We start from the raw sequence: 20,163 nt of genomic DNA on the forward strand, positions 1-20,163 counted from the left end.
CTCAAGAAGCTTATAGCTTTAATACATAGAATTAATTGATTTTGTAAGAGACAGTAGAAAAGTCACTTCCAAAGTTGTGTAGCTATACATTTTGCCATATTTATGCCAGTTGTATGATACAGGAACCTGTAGCTTATAGGTTTTGCAGTGGTTGATCATGTATACTTCATGACCATAACCAGCAATAACTAAGAAAAATATGTGATCAATCAGCATGCCAAATTGGATATTATGACAGAGCAATTTAGTTTAGAGGTTTCCATCCAAAGTAACAATAAGTTATGTTATATTCTGTTTGGTGTGGCAGCAGAAGATTCAGTAGATCATCTACACTTATGAAGCTGCTTAGGATGCGGCATCAGTTATTGGATGGCAAAAATTTGGTCAGTTCAAAATGTTCACCAAAAAATTGTTTCAAGACGTGATGAGACCTATGCTGGCACAGACTTTTTCTTAATGATGCTGAGAGGATTTGTGGTGGACCCATATGTCTGTGATGTATGTTTTGTGATGTGCTATGGTTGAACTGATCTTCTCATGTTGGTCTTTCATTAGAAACCTCTACAGAGCTTGCCAGAATGAGATTTTCACCCTGCAGCGGAGTGTGCGCTGATATGAAACTTCCTGGCAGATTAAAACTGTGTGCCCGACCGAGACTCGAACTCGGGACCTTTGCTTTCGCGGGCAAGTGCTCTACCAACTGAGCTACTGAAGCACGACTCACGCACGGTACTCACAGCTTTACTTCTGCCAGTACCTCGTCTCCTACCTTCCAAACTTTACAGAAGCTCTCCTGCGAACCTTGCAGAACTAGCACTCCTGAAAGAAAGGATATTGCGGAGACATGGCTTAGCCACAGCCGGGGGGATGTTTCCAGAATGAGATTTTCACTCTGCAGCACTGTCTTAGAGGCTATTTTATCACTTCAAGTAGTTTGAGGTTATTTAAAATGATACAGCATTCTGTATGACTACCTACCAAAAAATGGCAAAAATGACTATTCTTTATCAAGTAGTTGTTTTTAAAATAAATAGCATGATTACTTGTCCAGAAGCTATAGATTAATATACAAGTATATAATCTGTTTCAAGGAGAGCATAGTCAACAATATGGTTTTCACTGGTATCAAACCTGTGGGTTACAATACAATTAAAAGCTTGTAAAGCGATATAATTTTGAAGAATGAAACAAACCTTCAAGCCTTACAAAATTTGAACTCCTTGCCCTGTACAATTCTGCTGATATTACTGAAAACTCATAAAAGTTCTAAGGGAGCACTAAATACATGCAAAAAATGTTAGGGCAACATAGGCTAAGGTGGGACTTGATCTCATATGGCAAAATGTGTGTACTCGCCTGTTGATTAATTCAGCAGTTTTATAAACTCATAATAAACTCACTTTTGATCCCTTCAATTCTCGTAGAAAGTGTGTACTATAGGTGAAGATGTGATGATACATTCACTGTTTGTTAGTCCACCTTTACAGTGCAATACAGCATGATGACAGGTGGTATGTATTTCATAGTTCTTTGGTAGGTTTCTGGGGGTACATGACACCATGTGTCTATAAGGTTCATCTGAAAAGTTCTGAGCCTGAGAGTGATAATGACAGTTTATGCTTTCAAAGAAGATTTATTTTTCTCTCCTACAAAGATCCCATCTACAGCCATGATGGCTTCTTGATTAGATGAAAAGTGCTGACCAGCAAGGAATTTCTTCAGTTTTGAGAATAGGTGGAAGTTTGAGGAAGCCAAATCTGGGGAATAGGGCAGATGTTCCTGTACTTCATAATGCAAATCCCTCAATTTCCCCACTGCCAAGACACTTTTGTGGGCACATGCTTTTTCTTGATAGAATGCATTTTTTTCTGCTTTGAGCAGTGTTTGTCTTCACAAATACTTGTGTTCAGTTTTGTAAGAAGTTGGGAGTAGTATTCTGTAGTTATGGTTTTATCTTTTTCAAGATAGTAAATCAACAAAATTTCTTTCATACCCCAAAACACTGATGACATTATCTTTCCAGCCAATGGCACCATCCTCACCTTCTTTGGAGCTGAAGAAGTGGCTTCTGTCCACTGTGTAGACTGATGGTGGATTCAGGTGTGTAATGGCAAATCCAAGTTTCATCCACTGTCATGTATTGATGAAAAAATTCACCAAGCTCTTTTCAGAAACTGTTGTGTGATTGTGTTTGTGATCCACAGTGAGCACACATGGCATTCATCTTGCTCAAAGCTTTCTTATGCTCAGTTCCTCATGCAAGATGTGACCAATATATTTGTTCAGTATCCCTAGAGCATTAGCAATTCCCCTCATCTTTATATGCCAATCTTCCAAAATCATATCATACACTTTATGTTGCACTTTTTGGACATCCTATGTGTTGATAATCTTGGATGCTTTCATGGCCATGTTGAAACCAGACCATCTATTGCTTCACAGTGGAAACTAAAGGTATAGAGCTGCCATACACATTTACAAGCAACAAATGAATATCAGTCAGTGTTAAACCTTCTTTTAAGAAGAATATAATCACTGCATGACACTCAATCATTTTCCATTTTCAACACCTCATTCACCACAACTGCTTCAAACAACTGCCTACAGTCAAATGCTGCCTGGAATGACTTCAAGTTTTATGTGGTATCTGCTAACATGTGTACCAATTATGAGTAGTGCTGCAATCTCTGTGTGAAGGCAAGAACTTTTCAGAAACCATCATATGTACAGCTCATGCAATGCTCATAAATTATTGGCCGGTGTTTTGTGGATGCTGAGGTGACACCTAGTAGCATCATGTAAGTGTTCCATTAGGTTCAGATCAGACAAATTTGGTGGCCAAGACATGAATGTGAATTCACTATAATGCTCCTCAAATCACTGTATTATGATTCTAGCCTTGTGACATACACAATTATCTTGCTGGAAATGCCATTGCCATCAGAGAATACATCAAGCATGAGGAGATGCAGGTGATCTGCAATGATGTTGGCACAGTCCACAGCTGTCATGATGCTTCCATTTACTATCACAGGTTTTATGGAAGCCTACATGTATGTCCCAAATAGCATAATTCTGCCCCCACCGGCCTGCATCCCTGGCACAAGACATGTTTCAAGCAGTCATTATGTTGGATGATGATGTATCCTGATATGACCAAAAACCTAGTGTAATGAGAAACATGATTCATCCAAACAGTGAGTACATATCCACTGATCCACAGTCCAATCTTAATAATTCCATCCCAACTGCAATTGTAATTGATGATCTCATTGGGTTAACATGCTCCATGCTTAACAGTGTGTGCAAAACAGTTAGCTCTGAAACATTTGCGCCTGCATCAACACTGTGCTCTGTCATCAGGTCTGCTTTACAACATAGACAAGTCTCCAACCTCTTCATTCTGTAATGAGGCATGTACATTTATCACTTTGACATTTATTCATTGTTTCAACTTTCACAAATCATTTTCCATTGATGCTCACAACAGTAGCATGTGAATAGTTTTCTCATTTTTAAGATTCTTATTTTCAGGTGCTGGGCCATAACAATCTGTGCTTTGTCAAAGACCCTTACGTTAGTGGACTTCCTCATTTGTGGCCCATATCACTGCTACAATGACTCTCCATTCATCTTTGCTCTGTGTTACTTTCCTTACTGTGTCACATGTCCACAACACATTCAGTCTTATGGTAGCCAGAGGTCACACTCAATTTCAACAATGAGTATCATCACTAGACAGCCTTTTTGCTCCACCAGCTGCCCATTTCATGATCAATAGTTATTGTCTAAATCACAATGTAATGGTAATATGAAAATATTAGTTTGGCTGCGAAGTAAGAGCAAATATATTTAGTAGCTGTACTAATATTTCAGTGTTATGCTAACAGTCCATCAGTGTCTTGACACCCACTTCATCAATGGGACCATCAAATATTGGGATCTAGTACCAGATCATGGAATCATTGAGTTCCCTTCAAGATGACTTTGTGGAGCAAGTGAACAGCAATGTCATGCCATGAATATAATGCTCCACACTTGTCAGTTATGCAGCCACATCTCATTTTTGCAACTTGCAGATATTTAAAATGAAAAGCATAGTGGCACACACTAGACAGTTAACAGGTCAAAATAGTAGGCTACTGCACTATTTGTCTGATGGAGTTCTTATATGCATATTCAGTATGAATTTCTCAATATTTTTCTCTTTGAGATATGGATACTTGTTTAGAATAGGGAAAGTGATGCATTTGATTGTAGATATGAGAAAAGTCATTGCACTGGCATTCCATCATCAGTGTCAATAAAAATTTTGATGTCCTTGTGAGGTACAGTACTTCAGATAAATATTATTCTGAGCATTAATTGGTCTGCAGTCAGTTGTGTGGTAGTTTCAGTTGGGTCAGTGCATTTTATTGTATAACAAATTATTCACAAGCCTGAGTATGAAAGGGCACCAGAAAAAAATATTAGCCACACCTTAAAAGAGCACACTGATCTCTTTGCAGCACTTTAGATGGTGTATATCAGATACCAGGCAGTCATGTGGCATTCCACCACTGATGTAAGTCATGACAGTAAAGCTGCATGCACCTGCCAGTTATTTGTATGGAATCAGCACAGAAAATGGTTCAAAGTGCTGATGTGACAGAATGGCACAAATGAGCCATCATATTTACACATGCCCCTGGCCACATCATAAATGAAGAGACCGAGTGAGGTGGTGCAGTGGTTAGCACACTGGACTCACATTTGGGAGGATGACAGTTCAGTGCTGCATCCAGCCATCCTGATTTAGGTTTTCCGTGACTTCCCTAAATCGGTCCAGGCAAATGCCAGGATGGTTCCTTTGAAAGGACATGGCCAACTTCCTTCCCTGTCCTTCCCTAATCTGATGAGACCAATGACCCTGCAGTTTGGTCTCTTACCCAAATCAACCCCATAAATGAAGATGCTAAATTTTTTAGTGAATCAATGTGAACTGTCCATCATGTCAACGAGGAAGGGTGTACCATTTGTGACCATGCAGCATAAAGTAAAAATAGTGGTTGTAAAAGATCCTTACTGACAGAGGCCATAGATGAATGTCACACTTTGTCAATAAAAGACAGTTTCAGACCCAACAGGAATTGCTGTTGTAAATGAGTGCAGGTCCATCTCAAGCAGTTTTTTAAGCAAAAATTGTGAAGGGTAGTGCATGTAATGGAGATTTGGAGTCAGGTTCATCTGGAAAATGCTGTGTCATCAGAACAAGACACAGCCAGAGAAAAAGTACAACATGCACAAAGCTGCAAGTGCCATAGATACTCCTCACTTACATGAGTTCCACCAGTGCCATGGGCGGTGCTGAGCATGAAGATATCAACTTCGCCTCTGCCAATTGCCAGCCAAGTACAATCTGCCAATGACCAGATGACAACAAACAGAAGCCTACTCAAAAGATAGAAGAACAGTTTTCACCCGCTTGGTTATAGATTATCGTCCAGCGCTGACTTAGACAGGGAACATCGTTTAGTGAACTTTTAGAAGTGAACTGACAGTTGTTGTAAATTGCATTTGCTATGTGCTGTGAAGTTTACCTATGATTTTTTGCACATAGCCATTATTGTTTTATATTACATGCAGTGTTACAGACTTAATCATTCAACTAGCCACGAAGATAAGTAAAACCTTTTTAACTCATTTGTGTAACTTTGTTACTAATTTGTTGGAGTGCTGTAGAACCTTTGTTCTCCTATCCTGTTACCTCACCCTGGGACATATCTGTATAATATTGGCAGAGAGAAATTGTTTTAGCAGTGTACTGCACCAGAAGTCATTTCACAAACTCAGCCTACCTTAACAACAGTCACAAACTGGGCTCCACAGCAGTAACGATGAGGCCTTTACAACATTGGTGATGAGGGTTTACAAAACAAAACATCTTTGTTGACAATGGCACATAAAGCTGCACATCTTCAGTGAACCAAACAACACAGAAGCAGATCAGCTGCTGACTGTAGGTGTGCAGTGCAATTTTTTCTCTTTTGAAATGACACAATCTGTTGAGTTCACCAACAGCCCAATGAGGTGTTTGGCCTGCAGGGTGTGGAGCATGGTGGTGGTTACATGGAGAGGGTGATGGCTTGAACCCATTCATTCAAGTACCATGAACGTGACATCAATTTTTTTTCAACATTCTTGTGACCAAGTGTTGGCCTTACTTCTATATTCCCATTATGAGTGTGGTGTAGATGTTTCTGTCTTCCATGATGACAAGAGCCATGTTCACAGTGCTGCATGCACATGTTCCTGGTTTGTCAAACACTCAGGCACTCTATCACACCTAGTCTGGTCCACAAAACCACCCAAGTTTAATCACATAGAAAATGTCAAGAACTATATAAAACGTCAGGTGAAACCTAACAATCAACATCCTCACAATCTGGTAGCTGTAAGGGATCTAATCATTGATGAGTGTCTTCAGCTAGATACAGCATACTTGAAAAAATTTGTGGACCTTCATGCTTGCTGAATTGAGGTAATTATCAAGGCTAAAGGTCGCTGTGTGACTAGGGCCTTCCATCAGGTAGACCATTTGCCGTGTGCAAGCCTTTCGATTTGACGCCACTTCAGAGACTTGCACATCGATGGGGGTGAAATGATGATGATGATGATGATGATGATGATGATGAAATGATGATGAGCAGTGAAACTCTCTGACCTAGCTGGGAATTGAACCCGAGCCCTTAGGATTGACATTCTGTCATGCTGACCACTCAGATACCGGTGGTGGACAAGGCTAAAGGTGATATTACATGATATTAACATGATGTCTCCTGGGAGTGACTAATTTTTTTGTAGAGTGTGCTTATTGTGGTGTCGTACCTACTTACACAAATAGCTTTACTTCTGTTTTTACTGTTAACATGCTGTTTGCATGTTTGCATGGTTTAGTACATTTCACTTTCTGTTTTTGTCCATTTGTTACCAATGGAAAGTAACTGCTCCACATATGGTATGGTGGATATGATTGTCTACTGTGATTTATCAAATCAAAGTAAAATAAGGAAGGAAGATTGGAGTTTAATGTCCTCTCAACAGCGAGGCCTTAGAGAAGGAGCACCAGCTGGGATTACGAAAGGATGGGGAAGGAAATCAACCACAATCTTTTCATAGCAATCTCCACAGAATAATTCAGGACAGTCATGGAAAACCTAAATCTAGATAGCTGGATAGAGATGTGAACTATTTTACTAAGGAATCTGACTCATGCGTTAACCCCTGCATCACCTCGCTTGGTCTAATGGAATTAGTCTTGCCTCGCTTGGTCTAATGAAAGTAGTCAATGAGACCATGTCCTCTACACTGAAAGTGCAGAGAACCATCTGATAAACTGTTTGGCAGATGTTTCCAGTGTCTTAAGGATACAGTTTATCTAGCATACCAAGAGGTAAATATTGGAAAGCATATCTCCATCCACACACCTCAAATAGAGGATGGTTTGCTACATTTACGTGAATGGAAATCCTGGAAGCAGTATCCAATGATTAGCAGCAGCAGAAGGTCAGAGTTATCATTCCTTCTGGGTAGAACTTAATGAAGAATTACTGTATCCATACCATCATGGCAAATTGAAGTTCCATTAATGGCTGCTGAAAAAGTGTGGTGCAGGTGCACTCTCAAACTTAATATTTTATTTACTGACAAGGTGTGATTCACAAGAGATAATATTATGTATTTTCATACTCCCAATTTAGTTGCAGAAAGAGGGTATCAAAAACACCATTTCTCAATCAACAGGTGCTCATGTGTTGTTGCTGGTATATCAATATGACCGTAGATACTACTGAAGATATTAAAAGAAACTCATTACTAAGAATTTTCCATTACCTTATTTCCTACCTTACTAGAGGCTATGACATGTCACAAAAGACTATACATATGGTTCACACATAATGGCGCACCAGAACATATCGAAGAACATCTGATGACCACGTTACAGGAGCACTGGGTCGTTCAAGGAGGCCCCTTACCTTGGACCCCACATTCTGCACACCTCAATCATCTAGACTGTTGGTTATGGAGACTTGAAGATATTGTTCCATGCCTTGTCAGTCAATAATGTGCAGATATTACTGAACTTTCTCTTCTTTGCATTCAGCGGATACAACAACAACTACAACATAGTCAACCTCAATGGTTGCATGATCTGTAATTCCATAGTGGAGGAAAATGCATTGCCTTGTGTAGAAGTAACATTGAGCAACTCCTATGAACAAGCACCATGAATAGACATCATATTATAACTTACCTATGAACAAGTTTCAGATCTAAGAATGTATGCGTGTCTGGACCCAGGTGTACTGATTGTGTTGTTTTGATAAGTATTAATGGATCTGAAAATATCTGAAATTTTTTAACATCCATATACATGATTCTGTTCTGACATATGCTTCATCATTTTTTCACTGTGTAGGAATATGAACATACTATATGAATATATCTTAAAATATAGTTTTGTGAATGTGTACATGTACATCATTTCACTCTCAGTTTATTAAAGTATATCACACTAAATATATCTAGAGAAAAGTGAAATGTCTAGTACCTGTAGTGTGCCTTGCGAGAAAACCTTTACGCTGAACTGAAGCATCTGACTTGAAAACCATTAGCATCTCATTGCCTGTTGCCAGCAATGGGTGAGGAGCCTTGGAGCCACAGAAACGTCCTAATGTGTGAGCATCAGGAGAATCACCATCGTACAGGACTACATGATCATATGCACATTCTTGATGTGGTTCCATCTCAAATTCAACAAAAGTCTGAAACAGAATGAATTCACTGTAAAGGACACATACAAGACAACAACAACATGTTGAAATATTTGCATGTTCAGTACGTATGTGTAGTATATAAGGTGAAGAATTGACTGTAAAGAATACACACAAGATAACAACAACACATTGAAATACTTTAATGTTTAGTACACAAGGTGAAGAAACAGTATTGATCTATCTCAAAAGGAATCAGAAACATTTAGCTCATGGCAGGATCATGAATAGGAACTGTACTGAAGTTTACAAAAATAATGGACCAAGCACTGGATAGATTTGTGCTCAGCAGAACAATTCATGATAAGAAGAACCATTCTTCTTACACATCTCTGTAAAGAAACTTTTAAATGAGCAATGTCTATTGCACAATACATGCAAAATAAAGCTTTGGGCAATAGATAGAAAGATGTTAATTGAAACACATTTGACTGTCAAAAGGGCAATTCCTGAAACTCTCAATGACTACTGCAAAAGAATCTGACAGAATAATATCTTACAAAATCCAAATAAGTTCTCATCATATGTACATATTATCAATTGCACCAATGTTTGTACCTGACAGTCATTGATGACTCAGGAGCTCAAATAGAGTATTGCAAAGTAAGAGCAGAAATATTCCTTTACAAAGGAAAATCCAGGATTGCTGCTCCAATGTGAGACATGAAACAGTGCAAATGTGAGTGATACAGATATTAGTGGCAATGAAGTTGAGAAATAGTTGAAGTCATGGAATGTAAACAAAGCTCCAGGCTTGATGGAACCCCATAACAGATTCTATATAGAAATTTCTGTTGAGGTAACTTCACTTTTACATACATCCTTTGAACAAAAAACTGTGCCCAATAGTCAGAAGAAAGCACAGGTCACATCAGTCTAAAAGATGGATAGTTGAGTTGATCCACAATTTTACTGTCCAATGTCTTTGATATTCATCTGGTGTAGCAGATGCTTTTGGTAATTGCATAATGAATTTAAATAAAGTTACTTTCTCCACCACATGACAGAATGACATTAATGTGAAATTTATAGAACAATCAATGTCATAAATATGAGGACAAAATCCAATATAGCACCTAATAACATGTTGTTAATTTTCTGGCTGCATTAGACGTGTTTCTGAATAAGCCTGTTAATCTCCTTTGAGTAGTAGAAGGTATGCACTGAAATATTGTCTCAGAAGATTTGTTGAAATCCATTCAACACATATCATTTTCAATGGGTTTAATTACCACAAATCCTGTTCACAATTAGTCTAACGATATGTGAAATGTCATTTGAAGAGAAGATACACCCAATTTTCTTTAAAAATATATGTAAATATATAACTACACACAGATTATTTGCAGGTATTTAATTAATTACACATTTCTAGAATTCCTCTACGGCACACAAGGAGAAATCAAGGATAAGCATTTTTAATCAGGATTTGAAAACAAATCTGTTTGTTAGACATCCAATTTCTATGAGGAGATTATCAGAATATTCTATAGCTATGTATTTCAATCCTCTTTTTGCTGAATTTAGCTTCAGTAGAGGCCTGTGGAGATTACTTTATTTCTAGTATTTCACTTGATAAATAGTTATACTACTTACAAACCTAAACTGATTATGTACTACAAAAATTCTGTAGCTAATGTTATTAGCTGCTGAAACAGATAACAACAAGGTGTACATGAGAGAACCCTACAAATATTTGTAGTTACCTTCTACAGCACAGTAAATATTTTGTGCCTAAGATGAGTTACATAAAATTATCTGGAGGGCATCAATGAATGAAACTGTTTAAAATACTCATATTTTTAATTGGATAACATAGAAGTAAATAAGTCAATACTATCTGCATGTACCACTGGCAGATTGTGCAATTACAACTTTATGTGAGAGACAACATGGAAAAATGTTCTTTATAATGTCACTGAAGATCATAGGGAAATCCATTAACTTAAAAATGTAAAGAAGAGAAAAAATCTAAATTAGTGCATCAATTCTGCAAGCTGCACAAATGAGAACACAAAGAAAATTAATTTAACAGATCAAAATTAAGGTGAGGAAAAAAAAGTACAAGAGCTGATAAAAAATAAAACCCAAGAAAGCTCTCAGACTTACAGGGACAAGAAGGGAGTGTATGAAAAGCTAATAAGAGCAACCAAATCCAGTGACTACCAAAATGATATTCCAACTTCAAATAATATCTTTAAGACTGTTGGTCACAAACAAATATAAATACAAAAACTTTTGAAAGAAATAGAGAGGAAGGATCTGAGGGATTCATCTAAAGTAGGCACTGTATGTTTCCAAATGGGGTTATTGTGAAATGATGGTCAGACTGCTGAAAGAGGACTCACCAAAAGTATACAAATATGTATAGCATCTTCAGTATGACAGACTACCTACCTATTCTTCCCTCTTCCTCACAACATTTAGGTCCCTCTCACTTCTGTTTCTTAATGACCTATACTTCCTATTTAACCTTACCCAACCCATCTCCCCCCCCCTCCCGCCCTCCTTACCCCCCCCCCCCTGCCCCCTCAATGAAGAAATTATTAGTTCGAAAAACTAGGATAGCGCATATACTTTTATATATGACTACTGGCAGTACTAACATTTGGCCCAATGGGAAATACTGGCCAGCAATTCTTTCTCATAGTTTTATGAAGTACCTATTTTATTATATCTTATTGAGTAAATAAGAGTTTTTAAAAGAGATACCCAAATCCCCATACATACTGAGGTTCCAAATAATATAACTGTAAGACTATTTAAAAGCTTTTACTCATTTTCTGATGAGCTATCTAACTGTTTCGAAAAGCTCACACAAAAAATGACTGAGCGACATGCAACATATTATTCAAATTGTAGTTTAGTTAGTACTATACCTGTTGTACACAAAATAGTTGAGGTAGTGATAAGACATTTCTAACATGTGAAATGACAGCTATTATACTGTTTACTGTATGAAATACTGACATGTATTGTTTGATATTAAAAAATTTGATACATGGGGAGAAACATTCAGAACAATTGACTTATATGTTATGTTTACAAGATGTGACATGACCATTTTTGTGATACTAACCAATTTTATACGATGACCTGGTGTTGTTGTAAAATGCCAGACACATTCCTTTCTACTAGGATAGTAGTCTGGATAATTGGGACTGGAAATTGTCCCTGATGGTACAGTAATTTCAAATTTACAGCCACCTTCTTTACAGTCATGACCATTGTCATGTAGTGTGAATCCATTATGACAAGAACAGGTGTATGAGCCAATAGTGTTTCTGCATTCATGTTGACATCCACCATTGTTTGTGGCACACTCATCAATATCTGAGAAACATATTTGTAGAAGAAAGTATAGTTTCACAGCAATACATTATCATGGTAAATGGTGACATAAAACTTAAGACAGAGAATTACTGTGGTTAAATGGCCTATTCAACTTTTACATAATCAAAGAAATGATCTCAAATGAAAAGACAGTTACATGATAAAGATGATTTTCATGTTAATATATTTGTATTCAAAGAAAAACACACACTGTTCAACTTCTGTTATTTATTTGTCATTCACCTTTTATAAAACCAGAACAGTGGAAGGTGTCAAAAGACACTTTTCCACATTATTTCTGTAATTACAAATTCAGTTTTTACTATCTTTTCATTGAACTTCTTGAATTTTTATCATTTCTTCTATTTTTGACAATAGTGTACTGAAATTTTCAAATATGATTTCATGGACGTTTCATGAAGTACATCTAGAACAGTGAAAGGGTCAATTGATCCCCATCATAAATCATCTTTAGAATACTGATGTACTGGTGTTCTTGGAATTACAAAGATATTCTCTAAAACAATAAAATTAAAAACACAAAGTAAAATAAATTAAAAAAAAAAATAAATAAACAAAACACAAAGGAATTATCTGAGTAGGACAGAAATTGGTAGGTGTCATGTACATGTAGAGACAAACAAATGACTATAATTTTAAAAAGATGATGATTTATTCCAGAGAAAAATCTTCACAAACTGAGCTAGTAAGTAATGCACTGGCACATCTCTGGTCATTATGCAAGCAATTATTCAACTTAGTTGTCCTCCTGCAGGATATCATGCCACATTTGATACAAATGGTGTGTCAGATTATCAGAATCCCAATCTTGTTACAGGACCTTGCCTATAATACTCCAAATGTTCTCAAGTGGAGAGATATATCCAGCAACCTTGCTGGTCAAGGTAGTGTTTGGCAAATGTGAAGATAAGCAATAGAAACTCTCACTATTTGTGGGTAGGCATTATCTTGCTGAGGTGTAACCACGGAGTGGCTTGCCATAAAGGATAACAAAACAGGGCACTGAATATTGTTGACATACCACTGTGCTGTAAGGGTACTGGAGATGACAACCAAAGCAGTCCTGCTACGAAATGAAATGGCACCTAAGATCATCACTCTTTGTTGTCAGGTCATATGGCAAGTGACACTCAGGTTCATATCCCATTACTGTTCAGGTTGTCTCCAGACACATCTTTGCTGGTTATCAGAGCTAATTTCAAAGTAGGACTCAGCACTGAAAACAATTCTACTCCAGCCAATGTTATTCCAGGCCAAAGGTGCCCAACACCACTGCAGATGGGCTTGTTAATCTACAGAGGTGAATGGCAGTTGGTGCAAGAGGCTGTATGAGATCAGTCCCCTTTCTATGAGCTACCTTTTTATGGCCCTTGTGGTCACTGAAGGAGCAGTTGCACACTGGGTAATGATTAATATGGTTTCTCTGGGTACATCTCTGATGACTGCTCATTCCTCACATTCTGTCATCTCTCAGGGTCAAATGTTTCCTTCTTGGTGCTACTTTTGGCCATGGTTCACTCATTCCTGCCAATATCATCAAGTAGTGGCATCACTCCTATTCAAAAGTTGAGTAATTTGCTGATTACTCCAACCAGCTTCTTTGAGCTCAACTACACACCCTCTTTCAAATGTTGACATCAGCATATATTTATCACTTGCCCAGCTGTGAGCCATAGTTACTGTTCAGTTGAGTAGATGGAATGAAATTTGTAAAGAACTTAGGCCCTGGTATCAACGTATCCCCTGCTTACTACCCATGCCAGCTGCATGGTGAAATTGCACTGCAGCATCACACATTCATCCACTGGCTACCAAAGCTTACAGTTACACATATTCTATCTATATCTGTATGAATATCAATTTGTGACCAATTTGTACAACTCCTTCATGGTGCATTTTTTCTTTCTTTTTGTGGCTTAGAGTGTATTTGCATTATATTTGTTTTCAGTCAACAGTGAGTGCCTTCACTGATGATGTACACATTGCTTGAAAGTTTTCCATGGTGAATATTTTAATGTAACTTTTCAGCCATAGTTTGAGTTTCTATGTTGTTGCTTACCTGATCAGTGAGTGTTTATTTATTTATTTATTTATAGCCTGTTACTGGCATTTTCAGTTATTTTGCTTTAGTGTGTTCTTACTAGAGAAGTAATATAATATATTCTGGAGAACTCAGATACTGACTCAGAAAGTGGCTTATCAAATTCAGATGGAGATTTTCTAACAAAGACAACTGATGATGAAGATAGGAGGTGTGTTACCATCAACAGATAACTACCCATCTCAATTTTTTCCACAACAGTCTCTGGAGTCATCCAGCACAACACTGAAAATGGAAACTACAACTGGAAGGAAATGGAAAGTTGTTAACATGCTGTTGCCTGGAAGATGGGCTGTTTTAAATATCCTGAAGGAGTAAGGGTGATCCACTGCATTTGCTTGTGACTTTGTGGATGAGTCTGTCATCAGTGCCTTCCAGCTTCTTCATAATCAATTGATGCTCTGTATCATATAAAACACACAGAACCAAATTCTTGAAATGAAATAAAAGACACCACTTGGATGATATCACTGAGGAATCGGAGGGAATGATTGCTATTATGTACTCCAAAGGCCCTTTTTTTTTGCTAAAAGTGTTTCCTTGGGTGATGTTTGGTTGTCTTCTTGGGGGCCTAATTTTATCATGGATAAAATAATAACAGATAGTTCCACAAACTTATGAGATTCCTCCACTTTGATGAGAATTCATCTCAAACTCAATGCATTTCTGTTGACAAGTTTACTCTGTTTCTCAAATATGGCACAAGTTTGTACAAAACTGCCTCTACTGTTATTTTCCTGGTGAAAATATGAGGGCATGCTGAAAAACCAATGCCTCTGAATTCTGTATGTGAAAAATCTTAAAGCTTTTGAAATGGAACAAATATAATTAACATTCTACACCTGTATTCTTCATGCCTACGTATTTCTATCTCAACATACTCACCCCAGTGATGAACCCATTTCTCCATATATTTGTTGATATCAGATGAAAATCAGATGGGGCGAAGTTGGGATTGTACAGGGGATGACTGATGACAGTGAGCCCAATATGTCAAATTGTTGGAGACATTGGTGGTTCATTTGTGATCTCACATTGTCACGCTGGAGCAAAGGTTGCTCCATGTGTGGATTGACTATTCAAATTCAAAACTCAATTACAGCATGCTGTTTCTCATACACTGAAATAATTAGGTTACATACCACCATGTTACATGCTACAGTTCAGAGTTCTCTAGTAGAAGAGGGCTGCAATTAAACAGATGTGAAGAATAAATGGGTAGAATGTTAATAATGTTTGTTTTCTTTAAAAGCTTTAAGAATAATTCACATAAAAAATTTGGAGGCATTGCTTTTTAGCAAGCCCTTGTATTACAGCTGATGACCAGTTACTTTCAAGCAAACCAAAGTGTAAATGTGCCCACTTTATGCCAAACATACCTGACAATTACAGACTCAGATTTTCAGCAGCTGCAGACAAGACATCCAAGTAGGTTTCCAATGTCCTCCCATATATTGATAAGGAAAAAGTAACCAGACAACCAGCTGTTGGGAAAGTACATTGCTCCTTACCTCAGGAGCCATTTCTAAACCAAAAAAGAAATGTGACAACAGACAACTCCTTGACCTACCTTCAGCTTCATAAGAAACTTCGGTAGACCAAAATTCATTAAAAACTTCCCATCCCTGTGGAGAAGAACAACTTACGTTCCACCATCATCTTGAAGAAGACTGATAAGACAGAGTACACACTGACAGTGTAACAAGGGAAGGTTATTTTTCTCAATGCACTACACCGTGAAGTAGTACTCAGTGAAGAAGAAATAAGAAACAGTTATTTTTATAAGTTACAAAATGTGGTGTGGATGTTTTTGGCAAAATGATTCATAAATATTCAACTAAGCTTGCTTTTAGGAGATGGCAGATGCATCTATTTTATAATATCCCAGACAGAGCAGTTGTAAATGCATGGAGCTGTAGAAATAGGTCACTTTTCTGGGTAGATGAATGGAAAATAGAGTATGTTAATTGAAAGTGGAAGGGAGTTGAGAGAAAAGGAAAGGAAAGGGAAGGAATTCATGATGTCAGATGTGATGGTACATTATGCAGAGTCAGCAATGATGAGTGAAAATGTGTACTGGATTCAAACCTGGGATCTCTCACTTACTAGGCAGATGCATTAACCATTGTGCCACTTGGACACAGTGTCTATTGCAGTTGTGTGGACTATCTTGATACACAACTGAGCTGACACACATACCCTCCTAGAACCACCTATTCACAGTCCCCATCCATGTCCCCATTAGTTGCTACTTTGAGATTCCAGCAGGAGGTAGAACATGACTGTGCATTCACACTGAAGGTGGTGGATTCATAGCCCATCAAGTTGAATCAATTATATAACTGTGTGGTGTCTGCTCTTTTGGACATGTCATAAAGAACAGACACCATGCAGAATCCACAGCTGTGATACATATATAAATTAGGTAAATTAGCCTCGATGAGCTATGAATCCACCACCTTCGGTGTGAATGCACAATCATGTTTTGGAGACTCAAAGTAGTGAGCGAGGGGGATGTGCACAGGGTGTGTGGGTAGATGGGAGTGTCATTTGGCTGGGGTGCATACCAAGGCAGTCCATGCGATTGCAGTAAGCACTGTGTCCGGGTGGCACAGTGGTTAATGCAAGTGGCTAGTAAGTGGGAGATCCTGGTTTTGAAGCCCACTCCAGCACACATTTACACTTGTCGCTGTTGACTCCACATGCGGTCCCAATGCTGCTGAAATCATGAATTCCTTTCTTACCTTTCTTTTCTCACCCCCCTCCTCCTCTCAACCTCCAATTTACATAATATGTATCGCAGCTGCTGATTCCGACTCAGTCTTGTTCTTTCAGACATCATGAATTCATACAATGGAAAATATGTAGGATACAGGTGTAGCTTTAATCATGTGGATTTTTAATGCATATCATATTAGGGGTCAAATGGCACCTTCCCACTGTTCTAGGTGCATCACATTTTTTGCTGTTCTAGTGTTAAAAGTTATTACAATGAAAAATGACTGCTGCCAAGGAACAAGGATAAATCATTTTATTGAATCTGATTAATTCCTTTCCTTCTAGGCCATTTCCATTATTATTGCTATTATTATTATCACTATTAAAAAATGTTGCATATTTTTTTGACATACCATACTCATGACAGCAACAAAACCTTAAATGGATTTGGAAACAATATGTAATGTCACAGCTACTGGAATTCACTTATAAAAGTTACACTTTTATCTTGACATTATTTTGCTCTTTTTAGACAACCTACGTCACCAAATAATTTCTGTGTGTAAATATGAATTAAATTAATTGACTGACCTGTGAAAAATATTGCAGAGAAGCCACTCTTCTGTATGGAATTATCTGAAGAGAACTCTATGCGTAAGCTATTACCTTCTGAGGTAACAAGAGGTGGAGGTTTTGAACCACAAAACACGCCATGTCGCCGTAGAATATCATCTCCCATTCGACTAAAAACTTGTACACTATCATACTCACATTCTTGCTGTGAATGAACAATAAATTGGAAGCATTAACATTTATTTTTAAACAACTGTAATTCATTTACATATAAGTGATTTTACATAAAATAAGTCAATGAAAGTTAGAATTTTTATCCTGGAGACTATGATCACAAAGTATAATCTGTTCTAGCAATATAAGCCAGCTTAGAAGCATAATTATTCAGACTTCCTCTCTTAATTCTCATTCATTCTCAGAAGAAAACAAGTTTTGCAAGTTAACTTCCTCTTGCATCTTCCATAGGAATATCACGGCAGTTATTAAGCATTTAATAATCCCATTTCATCACTAAGGTAAATTTCGCTAAGCAGCAGTCCAGATAGAAAATTGATGTGATTATGATTAACATAAGGAAGAGTAATAAGAACATTAATCAATAACAAGGACTTGGCTGTGAACAGAAAAGTTGATAAATGTAGGAAAGCTTTATCAAAACAAAAAAATTAGGATGATTGTTGACTACAAATAGCATAATTCACTTCTACAGGATAAACAAGTTTTATATTTGAGTAGGAGTTACCATATGACAGCCAAAAACTAACAGTTTTATATAATTTCTGACAACTGGGTAAAAAACAGTTGCCAATAAAACATACCACAATTGTATCAGAGTTGCTATTGTTAGTGGTAAGAATCACCAAAAACTTGTGATCACCTGTGACTGTTAACCCTTGTTAACAAACTTGACAGTCAGTAAGTGGGTATTGGGTACTTCCCAGAATGTCACCAAAAGCTATTAAAACTCACTACCCATTGCTAATGATCACCACTGAATCCAGTGACATTAGGTAATGGAAGTATGGAAGGTTTGAAGAGGAACTGTGGGATAGGTTACAGTTTTCAGTCCTTCCATGAGGCATCCTCATGTAGTGAAATTGATAGTGCACTGCCCATAAAAGACAAATATTTGGCAAGCCCAGACTAGTACACACTTATTTACAGCACACACTTCTTACATATATTAACACACATCTGCTGAAAAACCTTAAAAGCTAAAAAAAATAAAAATGTATTCTGTGTACTTTCTGTATGAAATGAACATTAATTTTTCTCATATTTCATCATAAGCTAATGAGGGCTCTCAACCAAGCAATCTCACACACACTAAGATAATTTATGAGTAGATTCACAGATGGCTTACTGCTCATCAGTCCTCCTAAAACTAACTTATTCTGACATCAGTTAAATGATTATCATTCCAGACTTCATAAATAGAAAGTGCTGGACAAATTTTGTACAAATTAGTGTGTTTAAAATTCCTTAGTCTCTCAGGCTGTTGACATGCAAGTAATAATGTTTGTGTGCCAACAACCTTGATACAGTGTTAACACTGGTTCCCATGAGGCCACTAAAGTTAAGTGCTTTTGGGTTTGTCTGACACTTGGATGGGTTACTGTCTGGATCAGATGAGTGCTTTTGGAATGCAGGGTGCACTCAGCTCTTTTGAGTGGCTTGACTAAGAAGTAGCAGCTCTGGTCACAAACACTGACAACAGGAGAGTGGTGAGCTGACCACATGCCCCTCAACATCTGCATCCAGTGATGCTTGTCGTCTGAGGATGACACAGCAGTCTTGTTGGCAGAGGCTGACATGGCAGGCAGTCAGTACCTTTGGGCCATCCAAGACCTGTTCAGACAGAGTTCAGTTCAGTTTCAAAAATGTAAGTGTAGTCTAAATGCTTTGTATTTCTTTTATTAAAATGCTATTTTTGGGATAATACAGTTGAAGATGGCAAAGTATCTGTTCTGAAGACATCATATTTTCAAAAATCTATGATCCAAATAATCAAACATCTAGTAGTGGTCTCCTCAGGAGTCTCTGTAGTCTTAGACTTATTTGAAAACACTTGTAGGCTCTGGTTTGATCAGTGAGCAACATTTGTTAACATTACACAGGATAAACAGCAACCATTTTCACAATGACTTTGTAGCACTGTTCTAGACTGTGAAAAGGGTCCAACAGTCTAATGAAAAAGAGGTTATACCAACCAGCAAACATATTTATGAAATTATGTTGGGAAACTGAATATGTCTAAGGTAAAACAACAATAATGGAAATCCCAGGCTGCAATATGGTGTGTGTATGGGCATGCTGCTATTTAAGAAACAGAGGACATACAGAGGATCAGTCAGGCATATAAATAAAGCAGAATATCACTTAGCTTTAAATAAAGTCATTCATTGAAGCTAACAGTCTCTCTCTCTCTCTCTCTCTCTCTCTCACACACACACACACACACACACACACACACACACAGCCATAGTTGTGTTGCAGTGATGCTGCCTGATAAATTGAGTAGAAATCTCAGATTGATTGGGTCATGGTTAAGCAGGAGGGAATGTATTGTGGAGAGAGGCCTGGAGGGCATTACAAATGAACGTG

General features: G+C 37.6%; 1 protein-coding gene across 1 annotated transcript in view; it reads right to left on the reverse strand.

Moving 5' to 3' along the window:
• The window catches only part of LOC126248459 (tolloid-like protein 1), a 600,069-nt gene that overhangs the window by 72,326 nt on the left and 507,580 nt on the right, over nt 1-20,163 (reverse strand). The window contains exons 14-16 of the mRNA XM_049949462.1: nt 17,578-17,764; nt 11,893-12,146; nt 8,591-8,804 (exon numbers count right to left, since the gene is read on the reverse strand). Of these exons, the coding sequence (XP_049805419.1) occupies nt 8,591-8,804; nt 11,893-12,146; nt 17,578-17,764 (655 nt within the window). The remainder of the gene's footprint in view (nt 1-8,590; nt 8,805-11,892; nt 12,147-17,577; nt 17,765-20,163) is intronic.

The sequence above is a fragment of the Schistocerca nitens genome, chromosome 3 (genome assembly GCF_023898315.1).
Source record: "Schistocerca nitens isolate TAMUIC-IGC-003100 chromosome 3, iqSchNite1.1, whole genome shotgun sequence".
Taxonomy (NCBI): domain Eukaryota; kingdom Metazoa; phylum Arthropoda; class Insecta; order Orthoptera; family Acrididae; genus Schistocerca; species Schistocerca nitens.